Genomic DNA, 22,824 nt, shown 5'->3' on the forward strand with positions numbered 1-22,824 from the left:
TGCGTCCAAATCCGTAGACAACTTTTTGAGATATCCTGCTTTGATTCGTTTTTGGCCCTATCTCCCAATGTTGAAGAATCACTTTTAAAATTCTAGTAGCCGAATCCGAATCCGGATCTTCACCAAAATTGAATCGATTCTTCCTTGTCACATATGCTACATCTCTGCCAAATTGCGTCCAAATCCGTCGACAACTTTTTGAGATATCCTGCTATGTATAGTTTTTGGCCCTATCTCCCAATGGTGAAGAATCACTTTAAAAATTATAGTAGCCGGATCCGAATCCGGATCTTCACCAAAATTGAATCGATTCTTCCTTGTCACATATGCTACATCTCTGCCAAATTGCGTCCAAATCCGTCGACAACTTTTTGAGATATCCTGCTATGTATCGTTTTTGGCCCTATCTCCCAATGGTGAAGAATCACTTTAAAAATTATAGTAGCCGGATCCGAATCCGGATCTTCACCAAAATCTAATAATTTCGTCCTTGTCACATATGCTACATCTCTGCCAAATTTCGTCCAGATCCGTCCACAACTTTTTGAGATATTTTGTTCACAAACGGACAGACAAACGGACAAACAGACAGGCAGAGGTGAAAACATAACCTCAATCAACCTTTGGTGGTGGAGGTAACGAAGAGAATGAACACACCAACACGACTGCATCAAATTCTGATCAGATGCTGCATTCAAATATTTGACTTCAAAGTGCTCGATTCAAACATCGAATGTTTATCTGACTTTGATTCCTAAATATGGTTCCCAACATCCTTTGTCCCCCTTTGATTCGCAGGATTCTCATTTGCAAAGCCAGTTGTTTATACCGCTGCAGGAATTGTGCTCACACACGGAACGGCACATATACACGCATGATCGGCCTGGCATTGTTCTGCACTGGCGTCAAAGCCACCACGCACCTGCCACTATAATGTACCACAAGCCCACACAGCTCATTCGGCTTATCGGCCCCACGCCCCCGCCGGGGCTGTCCTAACAGGCCTCCGCACAGCCGATCGCACGCAAGACTGTTGATCTGTTTCCTTTTCTTGATCAAACCCTGGGGTTAAGGGGACAACACAAGACCCTCCTAGATTATTGACGCCATTAACAAAGGAGATCATTTTTCTGCTTATAACATTCCAAACTCCAGTTTATCTCATGTTGTAGCACAAGGGTGGGTTCTCCACAATACATAGGGAGAACAAACCTCCTCGACTCAAAGCGACCTGGAACGTGAAACTCACAAAAGCTCATCATTTCATCTCGAGAAAGTTACAAAACTGATGTTAGCCAAAGACCCAAGATTGCCCAGGACGCAAGATTGCCCAGGACCCAAGATTGCCCAGGACCCAAGATTGTCCAGGACCCAAGATTGCCCAGGACCCAAGATTGCCCAGGACCCAAGATTGCTCAGGACCCAAGATTTTCTCGGACCCAAGATTGCCCAGGACCCAAGATTGTCCAGGACCCAAGATTGTCCAGGACCCAAGATTGTCCAGGACCCAAGATTGCCCAGGACCCAAGATTGCCCAGGACCCAAGATTGCCCAGGACTCAAGATTGCCCAGAACCCAGGATTGCCCAGGACCCAAGATTGCGCAGGACCCAAGATTGTCCATGACCAAAGATTGCCCAGTACCCAAGATTGCACAGGACCCAAGATTGCCCAGGACCCAAGATTGCCCAGGAACCAAGATTGCACAGGACCCAAGATTGCCCAGGACCAAAGATTGTCCAGGACACAAGATTGCCCAGGACCCAATATTGCCCAGGACCCAAGATTGCCCAGGACCCAAGATTGCCCAGGACCCAAGATTGTCCAGGACCCAAGATTGCCCAGGACCCAAGATTGCCCAGGACCCAAGATTGTCCAGGACCCAAGATTGCCCAGGACCCAAGATTGTCCAGGACCCAAGATTGCCCAGGACCCTAGATTGCCCAGGACCCAAGATTGCCCAGGACCCAAGATTGCCCAGGACCCAAGATTGCCCAGGGACCCAAGATTGCCTAGGACAAAAGATTGCCTAGGACCGAATATTGCACAGGACCCAAGATTGCCCAGGACCCAAGATTGCCCAGGATCCAAGATTTCCCAGGACCCAAGATTGCCCAGGGACCCAAGATTGCCTAGGACCAAAGATTGCCCAGGACCGAATATTGCACAAGACCCAAGATTGCCCAGGACCCAAGATTGCCCAGGACCCAAGATTGCCCAGGACCCAAGATTGCCCAGGACACAAGAACACAAGACGTACGATGTAGGTGACTCCCGCAGAATGGCCTGCCCTCTGTTCATTTTTACATCTGTTACTTATTTCACTCTCCGCGTTGTGCGTTTTCCTTTCGCAATGACGAGTCAGGGCGTTCACTTTGGTGATGTAGAGTGCAGAGAACCTAACTCTCCTCGCATCCATCCTTCAAACTGAACTGGAGGACGCAGAGTCGTGCGATTAAAAACTGGCTACTCAGCCAAGAAACATTGCAAAGGCCTCAGTGAATGTCATCGTGGTCATCTCAAGGACAAAGTGACTCCCAAGCCTGAATGTTTTGCTGCATGTTGTCATCTAATGAGAACTGGCGTGCTCGCGGAAGCAAAGAATGCACGCAGATGCCTCAGGAGGAAGACACCCACTCATTTACAACTGATGTAAAATTAGGGATCGCATGCTTTTGTTCAGCCTATAAATGCTAGAGCATTTTCTCTGACAATTACCTTGTGACAAATTTTTTGTTACGTAGTTCAATTCCAATTAGTGAACAAATTTAAGGTGTGTTTTCATGAAAGAGCCATGCAAGGTATATAAAGACACTTGGTGGTGTAATGGTTAGAGCATCCGCTCTGCGTCTCGGGGAGGCCGGTAGTTCATACCCGAGCAGAGTCATATCCAAGGACTTTAAAATGGTACGGGCTGCTTCCTTGCTCGATACTCAGCATTTAAAAGGATAGAGCACGGACAATAGGTTGGCAACCATTATGTGGGCTTTGTCAGGTCCCATGGCCTCTTACTGCGGTGAAGTTCATAGGAAGGGAACTCATAAATAAGTTAACAATTGTAGAAGAATTGAGAACAAAAAGCCATGGGAGTCCTCTCTTTTTTCTTTCTTTTTGTATACAAGATCGAGGCTCGTGTAAGAGCTAACTTTAATCACAAAAAGACAAACTGACACATAAAACATAAGATAAAGGGGGCGGGAGACAAGATTGGGAGAGAGAGAGGGAAGCACACAAGTACAACATTTGAGAGCAGGGACATCGGGAGATCTGTGGGAGCGGGCTTGGGGGGAGGTGGGAGAGGTATAAAGCACAAGGACATTGCTCGGACTTCCAGGAAAGAAGTCGGAATTTCAAAAAAGTGGATCTGGGGTGAATTAACGGGGGTAGAAAAGATCAAGGTTTTGGATGGGGGAAGATAAGTGATGGTGGTGAACAGCTGTTTTAAAGACTTGAAGGGAGGAGTGGGATTGAAGGGAGTGAGGGAGTTTGTTCCAGAGGCGGGAGAAAAGAGGAATGAAAGAGTGAAGGTGAATAGAGAGTCTTTGCACATTTTGCACTCTTCTTTGCACATTTCAGCAGTCGTTGCCAATTCATGTGTTTTTACTCTCTCCTTATTTTGAAGGAAAAGCTTTGACATAATCAGAGTCAATATGGCACGTGATTCAATAATAAGAAGCCTTAGCATGTTCACAAAAAACGTTTCGCAGAAGTCTCTCAGCTGAGGTCTCTGGCAACAATCATCTCTAAATAGGCCTTGTGCAAACAAGAGCAGCGGCAGATCATGCAGGTGGGCAATCAAGCAAAAAGAGTACAAATGTAGAAAACCTACACAATATAAAGAACACTGAACACATTACAACCCTAACATTTTGTTTCATATTATTTGTAGGTATCATGACACCGGGTCATACCTAAACTGTTACAAAGCAACTAGCTCATCTGTGTATACATCTGGATCATCATGACCGATATGTGCAACACTTGTAGTTTGGGAAATAGGTTTAGAGAAAAGGGGCCACTTTTGGGAAAGGGGTTTAGAGATATGGCCAGACCCGTCCTTTCTGCACGGGGCACAAATGTCACTTGGTGGACCAGGAAGTCCGAGTCCCTCTCTGCACAGGGGGCACACAATGACCATTCCCATCTGTGAAGATCCTTACATTCCGAAAGCTGAATTTGACAATGAACGAAACATTTCGAAAGCGTCAACCGTTTCCCCTCCCTCTCCCCATCTCCCTCGAGGTCTTCGTTTGTCATGCGTCCCTTGGTTACAAACGCACAAGCCAAAAGTATGGCCGTGCGAATCAGTTCACTGATTCATGTGCAGGACGCAATGGAATGCATCATATTGTTCAAATGCTGCGGTCAAGTTTATAAGGATGGGAACAGCTTTTGAGATTGCCACAGCTGCAAACACTGGTGGATATATTGCTTTCCTGGCCTGTGTTGAAGATTTTCGACGTCGCCTAGAGCCAAGCACAAAGCCCCAAACGATCTCATTCTGCTTAAGTCACTCTACTTGGCTCAATTTTGCCTGAATGACCATGTGCAGGCCTTGTGGTCTAACATGTAGTAAGGCCATGGTGAAGTGTACAAGTCATGAGATGATACCCATTTATTTACAACGACATGTTTGATGTCATACAAAAGCAACTGATGTATGCAATTCACAGGGTAGTAATCCGGGCCAAAATGAGGCCTTACCTGTATCAACGAAAGGTCTGCAAGGCTCAACTGGAAAAGGTAATTCCTGCAAATACAGTAGATAAACATCAGTGATAGACGAGACTATGAGGATGTGGGTTCGGAATGAAGTCGAAGGGAACAAGACATGCTCCGTGCAATGGATACGGGAACGACTCAGAAAAGCACTTGGGTTCAGAGAGGCCATCTACTTCGGATAAACAACGCACACTATCAATGCCTTCTAATTTCACACCGCCATGCTTGTACCTTGCTCCAACGACGAGCTGGCCATTCATGGGATCGAAAACAAGGTCGGAGAAATTCTGAGCCCCGGGAAACGTGAACGCATGAAGATACGGCTTCAGTTCTGCGGAGGTACGGAGCAAAAGGTACACGATGGAGAGGACATTTTGATACACCGGTTATACAAAACTTTCCAGCACCGCTGAGCCACGACTCGTGCTTGTGCTTTCCTTTCCAGGCTATTAGAATAGTGTGGCTACTGTGTTGTGCACCCTATCAGAATGCCTGCTGGGCGCCTCTATCGTAGATGTTATCGAGTAACGGTGTTAGCAGCGCAGTGTGACGTTCGGAAAACGTCCGGAGAGCTGAAAGATTGTGCTGAGGCTGCAACAGGATTTAATCCCCCATGAGGCCACTCCTGCCTCCACCTCTCCCGAACAATAACTGTAACTTAATCCCTGAGGAGTGGTGAAGGCTGGTTGGGTTTGAGGGGAATGCGGTGGAGGGCAGTGGGATTTGGGGGAGGAATGCAAGCCCCCAACGACACTACGATGCCAGTGTTTTATAGGAATATTGAAGGTATTTCATACAGCTGAACGTACCTGTACCTTGAGCTATATTGTCTTGGTCTTTATCAGGACATTTTGGTCCGACTTGTGAAATAAAACCACATGCTTGTCTACATTGATAAAGACTTTGAATACCAGGGTCTACACAAATTATACAAACAGTCGAACTAAACCAGCCCAAGACCACTACCAAAAATGCATCATCGAAAATTGCAGTAGTGGGAAAGGAAACGTTTCAGGAACAACAACAGCACATTTACACAAGACAGACCATGTCACCTTTAACCTGGATCCCGGACCAATGTCTTTGTCACTGTCAAAGTGCTATTCCAGTTGTTTCAATTCCTTGCGACAGGTGGCCGGACGGGCATGCCGGTGGAGGAAGTGAGAGGGCAAGAGGGCTAAATGTGAGACCCAGGTCAAAAACAATGACCGGTGACTGGTTGGTCATTCTGGTGGCTCACTGGACAGGCAGACAACGGGTTCCACAGTGTGTGGCCACACGCAAGGCATGAAATCACTGTCATGGAGCCTGGCTGCATACAGATGGAAGGACCACCCACACGGATTGTGTGCTTTAAATGCAACTCACCACGCTCACTATTGCCCGACCATACTCGATTTGTTCGAGTTGAAAAACTTGAGACTTGGCAAGGCCATCAGCGGGTGACATGACACAACACAACATCACAACAAGTAGAACCACCCCCACACCAAAATGCTTTTGGATACAATGAACAAATAGTTTGGCGATCTCACCACTGGCTCATCCGTTCATGCATTTGCAACATCTGGCTGCTGGTTGATTCATTTTGAAGGGGGTGGGGGGGGGGGGGAGAGGGAGATTGCAGAAGGCCCAGCTGTGACAATGATGCGTCCGTCGTTCCTCACAGATAAACACACAGGAAAATAGAATTTAACCAGGGTAGACTAAATGACTCACTTTCTTGAAGGATACCAATAGATCCTAAAATTCCACCAATTAATGTGAGTAGACGGGACAGCTGGCTTAATATCTTCGAAGAACAGCGCACTCGTTGGTGCAATTCCTTTCATATGAAGCACCAGGTAGACAGTTTAAAATCAGGTTTGGGAATTGAACCCAGGCTAGACAGTTAAAAGGTGAGCAATTTTGTCAGTCCACACCGCACGTGAGCATTGTCTAACGGCTCACATGCACTAGTAAGGTGCGCCAATAAGTCACCTGAGAGTTCACAGGTTGATCAACAGGTCCACTACTTGAGCAAACTGGACTGTTATGGGATCGCAAAACATCGCAGGTTTAAACAAACTCTCACTGGTAAAAGAAACCCCCACATGATGAATTTCATCATGATAGAAACCCCCACAACACCCCCTCCCCCATACACAGCACCCTTTACAGCAACGGAACTCAACTATTTGGAGCAAAAAAAGTCTTAAAACTACAAGCTGAATTTGAAGATGTCCTTCCATTATAAAACTAGAACAGCACTCGGTAGAGCGCACACCTCCACCAGGCTGAACGGTTTATGTTTTGTATCCCACTGATAGGCCGGATCTGGATTCAGACCTGAACCAAAATCTAATTGGCTTGTTCTTGTCACCTAACCAATCCATCCACCAAGTTTATTCATAACTCGTCCATAACTTTTTAAATATCATTTTATATATCGCTTTTCGACTGATCTCTCAATGGTGACGAATCCATTAAAAAATTAAATAATTATCGTATCCGAATCCATATTCAGATCTTCACCAAAATTGAATCAGTTCTTCCTTGTCACATACACAACCTGTCCAGCAAGTTTCGTCCGAATCCGTCTATAACCTTTTGAGATATCCTGCTATATATAGATTTTGGCCACATCTCCCAATGGTGAAGAATCACTTTAAAAATTCTCCTAGCCCGATCTGGATCCGGATCTTCACCAAAATATAATGATTTCGTCCTTGTCACATACACTACCTATCCGCCAAATTTCGTCCGAAACCTTCCACAATTTTTTGAGATATCCTGTTCACAGACAGACAGACAGATATGAAAACATCCCTTCGGTGGTGGAGGTCAAAAAAGGTGACCAAGCCAATAAATTTCCCTGGATTTGTTTTAATGGCCTCTTCATCCATCCGACATAATTACAATCCCCAAATCAGATTAGTACGGAGCTTCGTTCTGCATCTCAAAATGTGGATTTATGAAAACAATCTTTTTCTCCCCAAATAAAATGGAATGTTTCATTGGATAGAAGTGTATCAGAAATTGCATTTTGGTATTCCAATATGTCAAATGATAACCGCTGGCAGGCTCGGAATTTGTGAGATGGATTTATGTTTTGAACCTGTAACAGATTTACGTTTATAAACAATTCCGTCAGAAATTAACACTATTGCCAATAATCATTTGACAATATTGGGGCGGTATGAGGAGATCATTATTACCCTCGCCAGAGGAGAAGGTATTGCATTTGAGTCCGTTTGTTACTTGCCGGAATAGATTCCGGCAAGTATGTTGGTTGGTTGGTTTGTCTGTCTGTTTGTCTGTCTGTTTGTGCGCAGTACTACGTCTACATCGTTGCACATAGCATCGCCATACTTTACACACATATTTGCCTTGCCCTGGAATAGGCTGTGCCCAATTTTTAACTCTCTAGGCCCAAGGTCAAGCTCAAGGTCACCCAAAACGTGAAATCAGGGGGGTCGAGTTTTCATTTAAAATATATTTCAAACCACTATAACTCTGAAAGGACAAGAGATATGCATACACTTACTGTTACTGACATATAGGAAGTCACATATGACATTTCATTTGGCACCATGATCTTTGACCTTGAGTGACCTTGAAAGGTCAAACTCAAGTTCAAATTTTTTTTTTTTTTTACTAATAACTCTGTCAAACATTATCCGATTCCCTTCTAACCAACACCAAAATGTTCATTATTCAATTCCCGAAAAATAACATGTGGCATAAAATGGTCAAAAATGCTTAGTTTTAATTATTTTTTGGGGTCAAAGGTCAGGGGGCCAAGTTTTCATTGAAAATATATTTCAAACCACTATAACTCTGAAAGGACAAGAGATATGCATACACTTACTCAGTTACCTTCCATTGCTTAGCGTATATACATGTATAGATTTACCGCCATTTTGATTCAAAATGGCCGATAAAAAAGTACATTCCGGCAAGTCCTCGGTCTTTGACCGATTTTTCATTTGTCTGTTTGTCTGTCTGTTTGTTTGTCCGCACAGAATAAATATGATTTTCTCTGCAACCATTGGTCCAATTGACAGAACATTTTCACCATAGGTGCAACTCCACCTGTAGAATTTTTTAATGATAATTATGATGCCATAGGTCACGTGGTTCGGCTGCCATCTTGAAAAAAACAAAAAACTTTGCACCTCTATAACTCCGAAAGCGCTGAATAGAAAAAATTGAGACATGACTAATTGTAAAGAATTCTCCATGGGGAATAAACGGTGTTAATGATGATGTCATAGGTGCCTCCATTATGACGTCATAATTCGACAAGTACAAAACTTCATCCGATCAAGATGAAATTTCTTGAGCATAATCTAGGAATAGATTAGTTTAGAAAAAAATAATGATGACGTCATTGGTCACGTGGTTCGGCCGCCATATTTGTTTTAACACAAAAGCCTTAAAAACCACTGAAAATACATCCTGGTGAGGGTTTGCAATCTCTGATTGCTCTTTTTCTTGTTGGTTATGATTTTTGAGGGATTCATCCAGTTCATTGCACAAAAATCATTATTCAACGAAATATTTGCCCTCTTTTGGAGGCAAAGTGACTTTCCCTGTTATAAACACCGATGCAAAATGTGAAATTGTGATCGCACAAATAAACAAGAATGGCATTCAGTAGAGTGCATACCTCTGCCAGACTGAACAGTTTACCTTTTGGATCACACTGATAGGTCGGACCTGCAACTGCACCTGAACCAAAATCTAATCCGCTTGTTCTTGCCACCTACCCAACTCATCCACCTAGTTTTGTCATAACTCGTCCATAACTTTTTGAAATATCATGCTGTATATTGTTTTGGCATGATCTCTCAATGGTCGTGAGGCCAGCCATGCACAAAGAATCACTTAAAAATTTTTAAAAATTCTCGTATCTGGATTCTAATCTTCACCAAAATAGAATCAATTTGTCCTTGTCACACACTCAAACTGTCCACTAAGTTTAATCCGAATCTGCCCACAAAGTTTTGAGATACCCTGCTCACGGACAGACAGATAGAGGTGAAAACATAACCTCCGTCCACCTTCAGTGTCGGAGGTAATAACAAGTTATAACTCTCTCACAAAGTTACGCACAACGTGTATCTGAAACCTCGGGGATGAAAAAATACACAAATTGTGGAATCTTTGCCAACTGCGGAAGAAATTATTTTTCACTGCATGACGTCGACAATTAACTTTTTATTTATTTATTTTTGCATAATATACAACAACTACAATAATAGATGTAATAGAGCATATTTCCCACTTGAAAAGTTTCCACCCGTCTTATTTTCATTTTGAAAAATCTTCACGTACTTTTCCACCTCACGCCTTAAGTCCCAGTGAAGCAAAGCACCATGACCTCATCGGCAATGAAGATCACATGTTCAACTTCAATAGAAACAAAAATCATATACAGTCGTACCCCGTTATTTGCGGTTCCACTATTCGTATTCGTGGTTGAGAAAATGCCACCTGTTTCTCTATTCGTGGAAAAGTGTCCCGCAAATTCACGGTTTTTTTGTTTATATTCGCGGCCATGTCCCGCAAATTCACGGTTTTGTGTTTCTATTCCGGCCATTTCCCACGAATTCACGGTTTTTTGGGGGCGCAATTTTTTTTTTCTTAAGCCACGAGCTTGACACATTTATAAAACCCATCTTTCACCAGCCATGCACAAAGCACCTGGACATACGCAAAAAAAAAACATCTTCTATGAGACACGAGCATGACATGCTTCTACATTCGCTGCCATGTGCTTTGCATGTTCATTGACATTCGCGGGTTTTGCCTCACCATTTCCGGGACTTTCATCAACCTTCGCGGATTATCGTCGACATTCTCGGGATTTGCCTCACCATTTGTGGATTTTGCCTCACCATTTGCGGTTTGTTCCTCTCTATTCGTGTATTTTCACGACTCGGGAACCATTCCCCCCTTTTCCCATTGAAACAATGCCCCACCAACCGCAGTTTTGCGATTCGCGGAATTTCCCAGGAATGTATCCCCAACGAATAGCGGGGTCCGACTGTATTAAAACCTAAGAATTACAATATGTGCATTTTCCACTTTGCATCAAGATACGATCAAAAAGCATCATTAAACATGTTTGCGATGAAGCTGTGAATTTCCCAATAATCCTTGCCGAGGAAACTGTCTTGCCTTTGCGGATCCATGATAGACTGAAAAGCATCACATTTTATAGCCAATGGCAAGTCGTGGCTGGCGCCACTGGAATTAGTGGGATATTCACCGAGTTGCATTTCTGCTTAAAAGGTGCATCTTCTTTCACATAAAGGTAATCATCATCAAACATTGACCATTTCAGTCAACAGCGAATGGATGTTAGGCTGGCTGTCCCGTCTTCTGGCATTAGTTGGTGGACGTTACAGATCCCACGGTGTTCTTCATGAAGAGCATAGGCGAGCTATTGAGGGAACTCTGAATAAGTTACATACACATCCTGCCCTGACTAGGCGAGCTATTGAGGGAACTCTGAATAAGTTACATACACATCCTGCCCCGACTACCACTGGGAAGGCAATGGCAAATCACGTAGTGCAATCCTTGCCGCGAGGCTGCTTTGGCAGCACTGAATGTACCTTTTGTTACGGATTTGTCACTTCCGTTGTTGTGGTTTTCATCCACTGTAAACATTTTTGATTCCATGTACTGTTATTGTTGTCGTTTAAGGGAAATAGAGATTACTATTTTCAAAAGGTAAAAAAGTTAATGTTTTAAATGAAACCGGAACCGGACGACGACGAAGTGGAAGAGGAGGAAGAGAAGGCGGAGCGAGCGAGTCGGACAAGAAGCCTAGCTGCTTAGAGGTCTGGAGTGAACGTTGGCGAACGAGAGTCACGAGTGAACTTTGGGGTTTCCTGGGAAAGGGATTCCTGCGACAGAGTTGTTATCGCTGTGACAGAAAAACCTGCGTGACAGGTTTTGCGATTGATTCCGAGGAGAATCATTGGAGTGCCGTTACGCCACAAGAATGGGCCATCGGCCATTTTTACCTCGTGCAGGATTTGCGCTTCGCTCAAGGTTTTTCACCTCGCTTTAACCATTTTCACCGCATTCGGACGTTAATCTGGTGTGTGTGTGTCACGTGGCTTTTGAGTGGGAAATCTGCGGTTCGCCGATTGGGAGCCGTGGAACGTCCATACCCGAGGGTGTGATTTCCCAGTCGCCTTGAGGGCACCTTTGCGCAGCTTTGGCAGCGTGACTGTGACTGTCATCCGAACGGGATTCTGGTCTCGTTTAGACATCGTTCTGGCGATCACTGGAGCGGATCGACTTTGGCTTGATGCCAGAATAGAGACATTGGGAATGTTCTTGTTTCACTCACTTGGAGCACCGTGAGTTATATTGTACGAACCTGATGGTACCATCATAGGAAATATATATTGGTTGTACAATTGATTACTATTGTTGTTGTACTGTTATTCTTGTGTGATCTTAATACAATACTTGTTTGTTGGTAACAATTGGTGTGGTTTCACCATTGATCTTTGACATACAGAATAACACATCTTTCTGCTGTGACTCCTCTCGGGGCTCGGAGGTACACCGTGACCGGGGTTTGGGGAGGAGCACGTAACACTTTGGGCAGACTACCAGATTTAGATTACTTATGTTTAGTAATTATGGAGAAATCAAACCCTGAGTCATAACTGGCATTGACCCAGAACAATGTTTAACAAAAAACATTTTTTTAACAAATAAAACTAGAAATATAGATAATATATAGGTACACATTTTTTCTGGTACTACACAGTGCAAATTCTTCACTTTCATAACTCGTGGCCTATTCTCTAACGGTTCACATAATTGATTGATGAACACAGCTGAGACAGCCAAATCGACTTTGGTAGGTCTAGGCCAGGGAATGTAAGAAATTACTCCGATATTGCAACGTACAACAGTTTTTTTCTCAGTACAGCTTTTTGGAATTGTGAGGAGATCTCGGAGCTATGTGAGCACACATCCCTCCAGCCAGGTTTAGGGGTTCCAGCATCTGCTGCTGAAAGTGCAACGGTTATTCACTAATGTCAGCAATAGAAACCAGGTGCTGATTCTCGACTCATGATATTGTCGAAAAAGTAATATAACCCAAAGCGATTTACGGACCAAAGTCGACCGCTTGTTCCCACAGCCTACCGGTACAACCTTGAAGAGGAACTTCAGTGAATGCGTCATTCTCATGTCCATAATGAAGCTGTGGTTTACGCACTAGACCCATATGTCGTTCTGGGAGCCAAGAATCACTCTGTGATCCAATGAAGGAAATGGTATGCCGAAGAAAACAGATTGCGTTGAAAGATTTCTTGCACAGCAACAACCATACATCCATTATATAACTCGTCCAATAAATCAAAAGTAAGGATTATATATGGTAGGATACAAATTGTACGCAAGTTCTGTAAGGAATGTTCAACGATTCCAAATAAAAAATTTGATCGAGCATCTAAACTCCGCTCTTGTAACCCTTCATGCATTTCTGAGACCGTTTTCACTTGCAGTGCCGGAAAACCAAGAAATGTAGTGAAATTATAGCTTCAGCTAACAGGACCTGAGTGGAGAGAAAGTGCCAAGAACTCAGAGTCCTCGACGGGGGAATCGCTCCGATTCCGTGTTTTCCTTCCCAAAGTGATTCCTGCTGTTTTCTTTCCCACAAGGGGGGTTACGATTGTTTCCCCAGGCGGAGCTGCGTCGCATCAGAAGAGGTCAGCCGTATTCTTCTCGGTTTACATGGGGGCCTGGATGAGCCTTGCCTACTGTATGAAAAAATGTACTATTTGCTCTCGTGAGAGTAAATAGTACATGCCCGATGGTACCCAGCTGATATTTTCACATCTCTCCGCTACTCAAGCTGCACAAGGTGCACTCTCAGAGCAAATCCCAATGGTTTTCCTCCTTCTTTCACTCATTCCATCTCTACCCCCATATGGGTTTTTGGGGGGACGAAAATCTCTCCCAAAACGTATCATCACCCTGGGAGGTGGAGGTACCTGTTTCTCTTACCAATGTGGTCCAATGCCTTGTGGATTTTCAAATCGTGGCATGGATTTCCTCAGAACAGCACCAGATGTTTCGAACTTAGCAGTGCTATTCTCAGCAATACCAACTTGGCAATTACACCCGACCCACCTCTAACGACTCCCCCCCTCAAAATAACTACTCACAGACTGCCCGTCACGTTACCCTTTCTCCCCCCGGAAAAGCTTCAACTTGGCAATCCTTCCTTTTCCCAGCCATTCTCCCTCTCTGCCTGCAGATTGTCATAGCAAATGCTTTGGCAAATGTCACCTCTTATGGGAAAGGATTTCATACGGATCTTGCTATTTGCTCTTATGTATAGAAATAGGTTCATGTGTATCGTGAAACTTGTATTACACATTTACCCCATTTAGATCACGCAGCTAAACTGTCATATCATCAACTGTGCAAGAGAAATATCACCTTAATCACATATACACCTGCTTAAAACACCTGGATGACAATGTTATAAGCTTATATTGGTTGGACATTTTGTGGGGATAATTCGAGATGACAAGAGGTCCCATAACCTCGATATTCCGTCTTTCCTCACATCTTATTTGTAAACTATGAACCATTCAGTCTCCTTATCAGGTATCTTTATGCATTGCGCAGGGATTGTGTGAAGGTAATCTACTTTTTATGTGTGCCGGTACATAAGGTGCCAGACATGGCTGCCAAATTCCATGACAATGTTCCAAGTGTGGACTTTTTGTACAATGGAACCACAACTTATCTGTCACGAGGAAAATATCTTCTTGATTAATCCTACAATTATGTTGGCCTTATGACAAACAACATCTGTGTGAACTGAAAACTTTAATGACTGGTGAAAGGTCAACACTGAATCCTTTTCCTTCTGTAACATCGATCATCCAACAATGCAGAGGATCCGTCACATATACCACATCCATATGGTACTCGAACCTCGGATTGCTCTGCCCATAATGGAGGATTTTGCATTTTCCAACATCAATCTTGATTTACCAAGTTTTAGACCAGATGTATGTACAATATATTGAAGTATCACACTGAAGATCTACTCAACTGTACTACAATGCAGATCTACTACGCGTACACTGTAAACTGCAGATATATGGGAGTCTCTGTATTACACCGTAGATCGAGTTATTCACATATGTCTCCAACCCCAGTGTAATATGTGCATGTAATCTGGGGTGTGTTCCGTTAACAATCGGCTTGGTATTGAAGGAACTGCGCTCCAACGCGAGTCGAAAGAATTGACGCGACCAAAGACGGAATTCGTCCGAGTTGCTTTATTGAAACAAAACAGCTCAGGTATTCTGACAAGCCCGTTTTTCGGGCAACAATATATATACACATTTATGTCGGGAAGTTTGTCCGGCAAAAGCTATACCGGGCATGCCCGGGTATCAAGGGCGAGCCTTGGAAAGGCGAGTCTGGACCTGCCCGGGCGTGTTTGGCTGCGGCCTGGCAAGTCGAGGCTGGGCGTGCCCGGGCGCTCTGGGCGAGCACTGGAAAGGCGATAGCGGGCATGCCCGGACGCTCTGGGCGAGCCCTGGAAAGGCGATAGCGGGCATGCCCGGACGCTCTGGGCGTGCCCTGGAAAGGCGATAGCGGGCATGCCCGGACGCTCTGGGCGAGCCCTGGAAAAGCGATAGCGGGCATGCCCGGACGCTCTGGGCGAGCCCTGGAAAGGCGAGAGCGGGCATGCCCGGGAAAGACGAGACCGGGCGTGCCCGGGAGGTTCGGGCGTGCCCGGGAACAGTGAGTCCGGGCATGCCCGGGAGAGGCGCGTCTGGCCGTGTTCTGGCCGGTGCAAGGCGATTATGTACATCCAGCGGTAACCGCTACACACGCCCCTCCAGAATCGACCTGCACCGGCAGGGTCAATTTAAGGGGGGTCCGGATGACCCGGCCGAAGCGACCCCTGGAGGGTCGTGGGGAGGGGTCTGACGTGGTGGTGGGTGGTCGAGCGGGGGGAACTGTGGACGGGGGGCGGCCTCGCCGTGGAGGAAGGGCCAACCGTGGTGGTCGGTCGACGTCCATGTGCGCCGGTTTGAGGCGGTCCACAGAAATCCGGTCCGGCCGGCCGCCGAAGTCGACGATGAAAGACTTGTCGCCCCGTCGCAGGACCCGGAAGGGCCCGTCGTACGGCGGCCGGAGTGGCCCCCGGTGAGCGTCATGATGCACAAAGACGTACTCCGCTGTGCGAAGTGCCGGGGGGACGTAGGACTGGGGGCCACCGTGGCGGGACGTCGGCACGGGGGCAAATCGTCGGGCGGCCTCCTGGAGGTCCGAGCGCTGGCGAGCGGCGGACCAGGGACTGGTAGCGTCAGGCACGAATTCGCCCGGGACGCGGAGTGGCTGGCCATAGACGAGCTCGGCGGCGGACGCCTGGAGGTCTTCCTTGGGGGCCGTGCGAAGGCCCAAAAGGACCCACGGCAGCCGGTCGGCCCAACCGTCGTCCTGAAGGCCGGCCATGAGTGCGGCCTTCATGGAGCGGTGAAACCGCTCGCACAACCCATTGGCTTGGGGGTGGTAGGCCGTGGTGCGGTGCAGCGTGACCCCCAACGAACGGGCGACCGCGCCCCAAAGCTCAGACGTGAACTGTGGGCCGCGGTCGGACGAGATGTCCGCTGGTGCGCCGAAGCGCGCGACCCAGGTGGCGATGAACGCCTGCGCCACGTCGGCGGTGGTGGTGGAGGTGAGGGGCACGGCCTCCGGCCACCTGGTGGTCCTGTCCACCATGGTGAGCAGGTGGGTGAACCCCCGCGAGGGGGGCAGGGGACCCACCAGGTCCACGTGGACGTGGTCGAAACGCCGTTCAGGCACGGCGAAATGTGCCAGCGGGGCCTGGGTGTGGCGGTGGACCTTGGCTCGCTGGCAGGCCGTGCAGGCGTTGGCCCAGTCGCGGATGTTTCATCGAAGGCCGTGCCAGACGAAACGCGCTGACACCAGCTTCTGAGAAGCTTTCCGGCCCGGGTGAGAAAGGCCGTGGATGGAGGCGAAGATGCAGCGCTGCCAGGAAACGGGCACGATGGGGCGAGGCTGGCCCTGGGAGACGTCGCAGAGCAGGACGGTGCCCGCGAAGGGGATGTCGGCCAGGCGGAGGCCCGTGTCCGCCACGCGGAGTGCCTGCACCGAGGCGTCGGTGGTCTGGTCGGCCGCCATGAGCGTGAAGTCCACACCGAGGTGGACCGCGTTCACGCTGGCCCGCGAAAGGCAGTCGGCCACGGCGTTGTCTTTGCCGGCGACGTGCTGGATGTCCGTGGTGAACTCCGACACGGCGGAGAGGTGGCGCTGCTGGCGGGCTGACCACGGCTCCGTGACCTTAGCCATTGCGTAGACCAACGGCTTGTGGTCGACGAAAGCCGTGAACGGGCGGCCCTCCAGGAGGTGTCGGAAATGGCGAACGGCCAGGAATAGCCCGAGCAGCTCGCGGTCGAACGTGCTGTAGTTTAACTCGTTCGGCCGGAGTTGCCGGCTGAAAAAAGCGAGTGGCTGCCAAACCCCGTCCACCCATTGCTCATGGACGGTGCCCACCGCGTAGTTGGAGGCGTCCGTAGTGAGGGCGATGGGCGCGTTGAGCACCGGGTGAGCCAGCAGCGTTGCGTCGGCGAGGGCCCGTTTGGCACTGGCGAAGGCCGCGTCCATGGCCGCGGACCAAACAATGTCATGCTTGGCCGGCTTGCCCCGGAGGGCCTCGTAAAGGGGCCGCATGAGCTGAGCAGCGCGGGGCACGAATCGGTGATAAAAATTCACCATGCCGAGGAACTCCTGGAGGGCCTTGATGGAACGGGGATGCGGGAACGTGGTGATGGCCTCGACCTTGGTCGGCAGCGGCACGGCCCCGGTCTTGGTGATGCGGTGGCCCAAAAAGTCAACGGTCGTCGCGCGGAAGTGGCATTTGACCGGGTTGACAATTAAGCCGTGCTCGCTGAGGCGACCGAACAGTGTTCGGAGGTGGAGGAGGTGCTCGGCGCGGGACGTGCTGGCGACGAGGATGTCGTCCAGATAGACGAAAAGAAACGGCAGGTCGCGCAGCACGCCATCCATCAAGCGCTGGAACGCCTGGGCTGCGTTCTTGAGGCCAAACGGCATCCGCAAAAATTCGAACAGGCCGAACGGCGTGATGACGGCCGTCTTCGGGACGTCGGCCGCCCGGACAGGTACCTGGTGGTAGCCCCGTATCAGGTCAATTTTCAAAAAGATGACCCGTCCCGCCAAACGGGCGGAAAAGTCCTGAATATGCGGGATCGGGTACCTGTCGGGGGTGGTAGCATCATTGAGACGGCGGTAGTCGCCACACGGGCGCCATCCACCCCCCGGCTTTGGCACGATGTGCAGTGGCGAGGCCCACGCGCTATCGGAGCGCCGCACGATGCCGAGGTGCTCCAACGCGTCGAATTCGGCCTTTGCCACGGCGAGCTTGGCTGGGTCGAGGCGGCGGGCCCTGGCGTAGACCGGCGGGCCCGTAGTGGGTATGTGGTGCTCGATCCCGTGCCGCACCGCGACGGCCGAAAACGTCGGCCGCGTGAGGGCCGGGAATTCCACGAGCAGGCGAGCGAACTCGTTCGTTGCCGGGAGGGCGCACGCCAGTTCGGTCGGCGTGGAGCTGCTCATTGTGCACGCCAGGGAGCTGAAGGTCTCGGCGTGGACAAGGCGACGTCGTTTGACGTCGACCAGCAGCCCGTGCGCGCAGAGGAAGTCGGCGCCCAGCAAAGCCACGGGGACGCTGGCGGTAACAAAAGTCCATTGAAAGCGCTGGCTGCCGAAGCAGAGGGTGACGACGGGTGGGCCGAAAGTGCGTATGGCCGAGCCATTAGCAGCGACCAAAGAGGGGCCGCAAACTGCGTCCAGCCTGTCCTGCTCGGAGGCAGGTATGACGCTCAGTTGGGCGCCGGTGTCGCACAGGAAACGCCGTCCAGACGCTTTGTCCCGAATAAACAGCAAGTTGCCCGAGTGGCCGGCGCTCATGGCTGGGAATGAACGCCGGCCCGGCCGTTTCCCGACCTGCCGAAAGTGCACGGGGGCCGGCACGTCCGAGCCTTGTGTCCGAACCTGGCGTGGTAATAACACCACGCCCGGTCAGGTGGAGGCCCCGGCCGTCGTGTCGGAAGCGGGGGGTGCGGCGTGGCGGCCGCCAGTTGCACCGGCAGTTCGGCCTCCAACCGCGCAGGGCGCTCGGGCATCGTGGGCGTCGCCTCGGACGGCGGCGGGCTCCAGGTAACCGCGCCGATGTGCTGGCCCGCCGAGGAGATCTTATCGGCTTCCCTGGCGAGGGCGCGGGAATCCGTGATCAACGTGCCAGCCAGGGCGAGGCGTACCGGGTTAGGCAGCTGACGGAGGAACAGCTCCCGGAACAGGAATGCCGGAGAGTGCTCGCCGAGCAACGAGAGCATATAGTCCATGCGCTCGGACAGGCGCGTGTCGCCGAGCTCGGGCAGGTCAAGCAGGCGCCGTGCGCGTGCTGCCGGTGAGAGGGCGAAAGCGCCGAGGAGGAGCGTCTTCAGCGCGTCGTATTTGTCAGCAGCCGGCGGGTGCTGGAGGAGGCTCAAGGCGCGGGCCGCGGTGGTGGAACCGAGTGCCGCCACAACATGGTGGAAGCGGGTGTCGTCCGCGGTGATGCCTCGCAGGGCGAACTGGGAGTCCGCCTGGGCGAACCAAACAGCCACGTGAGTCTCCCAGAAGGTAGGCAGTTTAAGCGTCACTGCCGTATCCATGTCGGTAGGTCACCAATGAAGGAACTGCGCTCCAACGCGAGTTGAAAGAATTGACGCGACCAAAGACGGAATTCGTCCGAGTTGCTTTATTGAAACAAAACAGCTCAGGTATTCTGACAAGCCCGTTTTTCGGGCAACAATATATATACACATTTATGTCGGGAAGTTTGCCCGGCAAAAGCTATACCGGGCATGCCCGGGTATCAAGGGCGAGCCTTGGAAAAGCGAGTCTGGACCTGCCCGGGCATGTTTGGTTGCGGCCTCGCAAGTCGAGGCTGGGCGTGCCCGGGCGCTCTGGGCGAGCACTGGAAAGGCGATAGCGGGCATGCCCGGACGCTCTGGGCGAGCCCTGGAAAGGCGATAGCGGGCATGCCCGGACGCTCTGGGCGTGCCCTGGAAAGGCGATAGCGGGCATGCCCGGACGCTCTGGGCGAGCCCTGGAAAGGCGATAGCGGGCATGCCCGGACGCTCTGGGCGAGCCCTGGAAAGGCGAGAGCGGGCATGCCCGGGAAAGACGAGACCGGGCGTGCCCGGGAGGTTCGGGCGTGCCCGGGAACAGTGAGTCCGGGCATGCCCGGGAGAGGCGCGTCTGGCCGTGTTCTGGCCGGTGCAAGGCGATTATGTACATCCAGCGGTAACCGCTACAGTATCGCTTTTCAAGCCAGTCATTCCATATAAACCGCTTTGCAAGCCACTTGCTTAGCCACTCAACAAGAGGAGCAAGCAATGGAGTGAGGTGCTTCATTATGTTAGCAAAAATGGCCGACGTCGTCGGACTCAAAATTATACTACAACCAATTAAATGTTCAGAGGCATATTCCTGTTATGTATTCTCATGCATTTCATACTTTTATTGTTACTTATACTTTTCATCCTAATTCTTCAAGATATACAAACAACGAACCTCTTCCCCTCCTCCCCCAAAATGCACAGTGGTATGGTCCATAGATAAGCTGGGCAGGGGGGCTCCTCCTTCTGACTCCTCATTTCTTTATCTTTTTTCCTACTTCTCCGTACTCTGTAGCCACTGTTAACACAATAAAATAGTTTGGGGAAGTTGTCACAGGAGGGCAACCGAGTAAAACCAAAAATGACAGCATTTGTTCGAGTGTCACGAGAGCATGGGTGGACCACCTTTGGGTTACTTCTGGTTGGCGATGGCCGCCGCCATTTTAGTGCGGTGAAAACAACACCTCAGCAACGATTTGAATGCCATTGCTTTTTGCGATACTGTTCATAATTTTTGTTGAGTAGTTCGTCCAAATGTTGTTCAACTATCCTGACAAATCTTAGTGACAAGCTCAATATCATTATGAGGTGAAATTGGATTTGAGCTAGAAACGTGTCCTTGTAAGCATCTTGCAGATGTTTGGATTGATGATCCAAGGCATGGCCACGCATAATAAGCGTCCGGGACGATGGGGGTGGAGGGGAAAGGCGGTCATGTTATTAATACGTGCCCGGCAGCGTACAACACGTTTTTCTAACACATCCCTGTATTTGGGCGGTGTATAGGCAACAGACTGTGCTGCCTTGCTGTTTTCCGACAATAAAATCAACCTGGGTTATGTACATTAAGCAAACACATGTGTACTCCTTACGTGCATATATCATACATCATGGCGACATGCCTGGGATAATTCCAATTGCACCACCCTCCCCCCAAAGGGGGAAAAAATGCCAAGATGGATGGAATTTTTTTTCTTTTTTCAAAACTTGGTGGAATCAAACAAAACTTCAGGAAGCACCTACATGATGTCCTGAGAAATCCCTGAAAATTTCAGCTTCCGAGGTCAAATCCTCTCTGAGGAGTAGATGAAACATACAACATACATACAGTCACGTGAAAAAGTAAGTACACCCCATGTAAAGTTTTGACTTTTTCAACATATTTCAACATACAGCTATTTGATCTTCATTTCAACAATATTGATAGATAAAGGTGATATAATATAACAAATATCATGAAACATTTACATTTTGTAGTCCATTGTATAATTTAAATAAACATAAATGCAAATTTCGCATGTGGAAAAAGTAAGTACACCCTTGGCTCTAATAGGTGGTATTGCCCCCTTTGGCAGAAACAACCTCAAGTAGGCGTTTCTTATAACTGTCTACCAGTCTCTGACATCGACTGGGAGAAATTTTTGCCCACTCCTCCATGCAGAATTCTTTCAGCTGTGCGATGTTTGAGGGGTTTCTTTCATGCACAGCTCGTTTCAAATCCCCCCACAACATCTCGATGGGATTTAGATCCGGGCTTTGACTTGGCCATTCCAGAACCCTCCATTTCTTTCTTTTCAGCCATTCCATGGTGGATTTACTGGTATGTTTAGGGTCATTGTCATGTTGCAAGGTCCACCTTCAATTGAGCTTCAACTTTCCGACAGATGGCCTCACATTATCCTCAAGCACCCTCTGGTACAATGAAGAATTCATAGTGGATTATATGATGGTGAGCTGCCCAGGCCCTGATGCAGCAAAGCTGCCCCAATCCATAATATTTTCACCACCATGCTTTACAGTTGGTATCAGGTTCTTGTGGTCAAATGCTGTCTTTGGTTTTCGCCAAACATGTCTTCTGGTACTGTGGCCAAATAGCTCTACCTTTGACTCATCTGTCCAGAGCACATTGTTCCAGAAGTGCTGGTCTTTGCCTCGGTGTTCATTGGCAAACTTTAGTCTTGCCCTGATGTTCTTTCTGGACCGCAAAGGTTTCCTCCTGGCACACCTCCCATGTAGATCAAATTTGTGCAGCCTCTTTCTAATGGTAGACTCGTGCACTTTGACATCATCAGTGGCAAGAGCTACCTGTAGGTCCCGTGATGACATTCTGGGGTTCTTAGAGACTTCTTTCAGCATCTTGCCGTCTGCTCTCGGGCTGAACTTGCTCGGGCGGCCTGGCCTGAACAAGTTGGCAGTTGTTTGGAATCTTCTCCACTTGTAGATGATCTTCCGGACAGTCGAATGATTGATTTCAAATTGTTTGGAGATCTTATTAAATCCCTTCCCAGACTCGTAGGCATCTATAACCTTCTTTCTGAAGGCCTCAGAGAGCTCTTTTGATCTAGGCATGGTGACGCCCCACACTTCAACAACAAAGAGCAAACCAAACTAAATGTCTGAGGTTCAAATAAGACAGGTTCCTCCAAGATCCTCTCTAACGATGTTCTAATCATTTGCACCTGAGCTGGTGCACCTGATTCTAATTTTTGGTATTTGAGGTAGTGATAAATGTCGGGGTGTACTTACTTTTTCCACATGCGAAATTTGCATTTATGTTTATTTAAATTATACAATAGACTACAAAATGTAAATGTTTCATGATATTTGTTTTATTATATCACCTT

General features: G+C 48.6%; 1 protein-coding gene across 1 annotated transcript in view; it reads right to left on the bottom strand.

Annotated features, from left to right (window-relative positions):
- The window catches only part of LOC137433910 (semaphorin-5A), an 86,472-nt gene that overhangs the window by 56,649 nt on the left and 6,999 nt on the right, over nucleotides 1-22,824 (bottom strand). The window contains 2 exon segments of the mRNA XM_078769170.1: nucleotides 4,704-4,749; nucleotides 4,953-5,052. Coding sequence (XP_078625296.1) covers nucleotides 4,704-4,749; nucleotides 4,953-5,052 — 146 coding nt within the window.

The sequence above is a fragment of the Myxine glutinosa genome, unplaced genomic scaffold (assembly GCF_964187855.1).
Source record: "Myxine glutinosa unplaced genomic scaffold, kmMyxGlut1.1 SCAFFOLD_1607, whole genome shotgun sequence".
NCBI lineage: Eukaryota > Metazoa > Chordata > Myxini > Myxiniformes > Myxinidae > Myxine > Myxine glutinosa.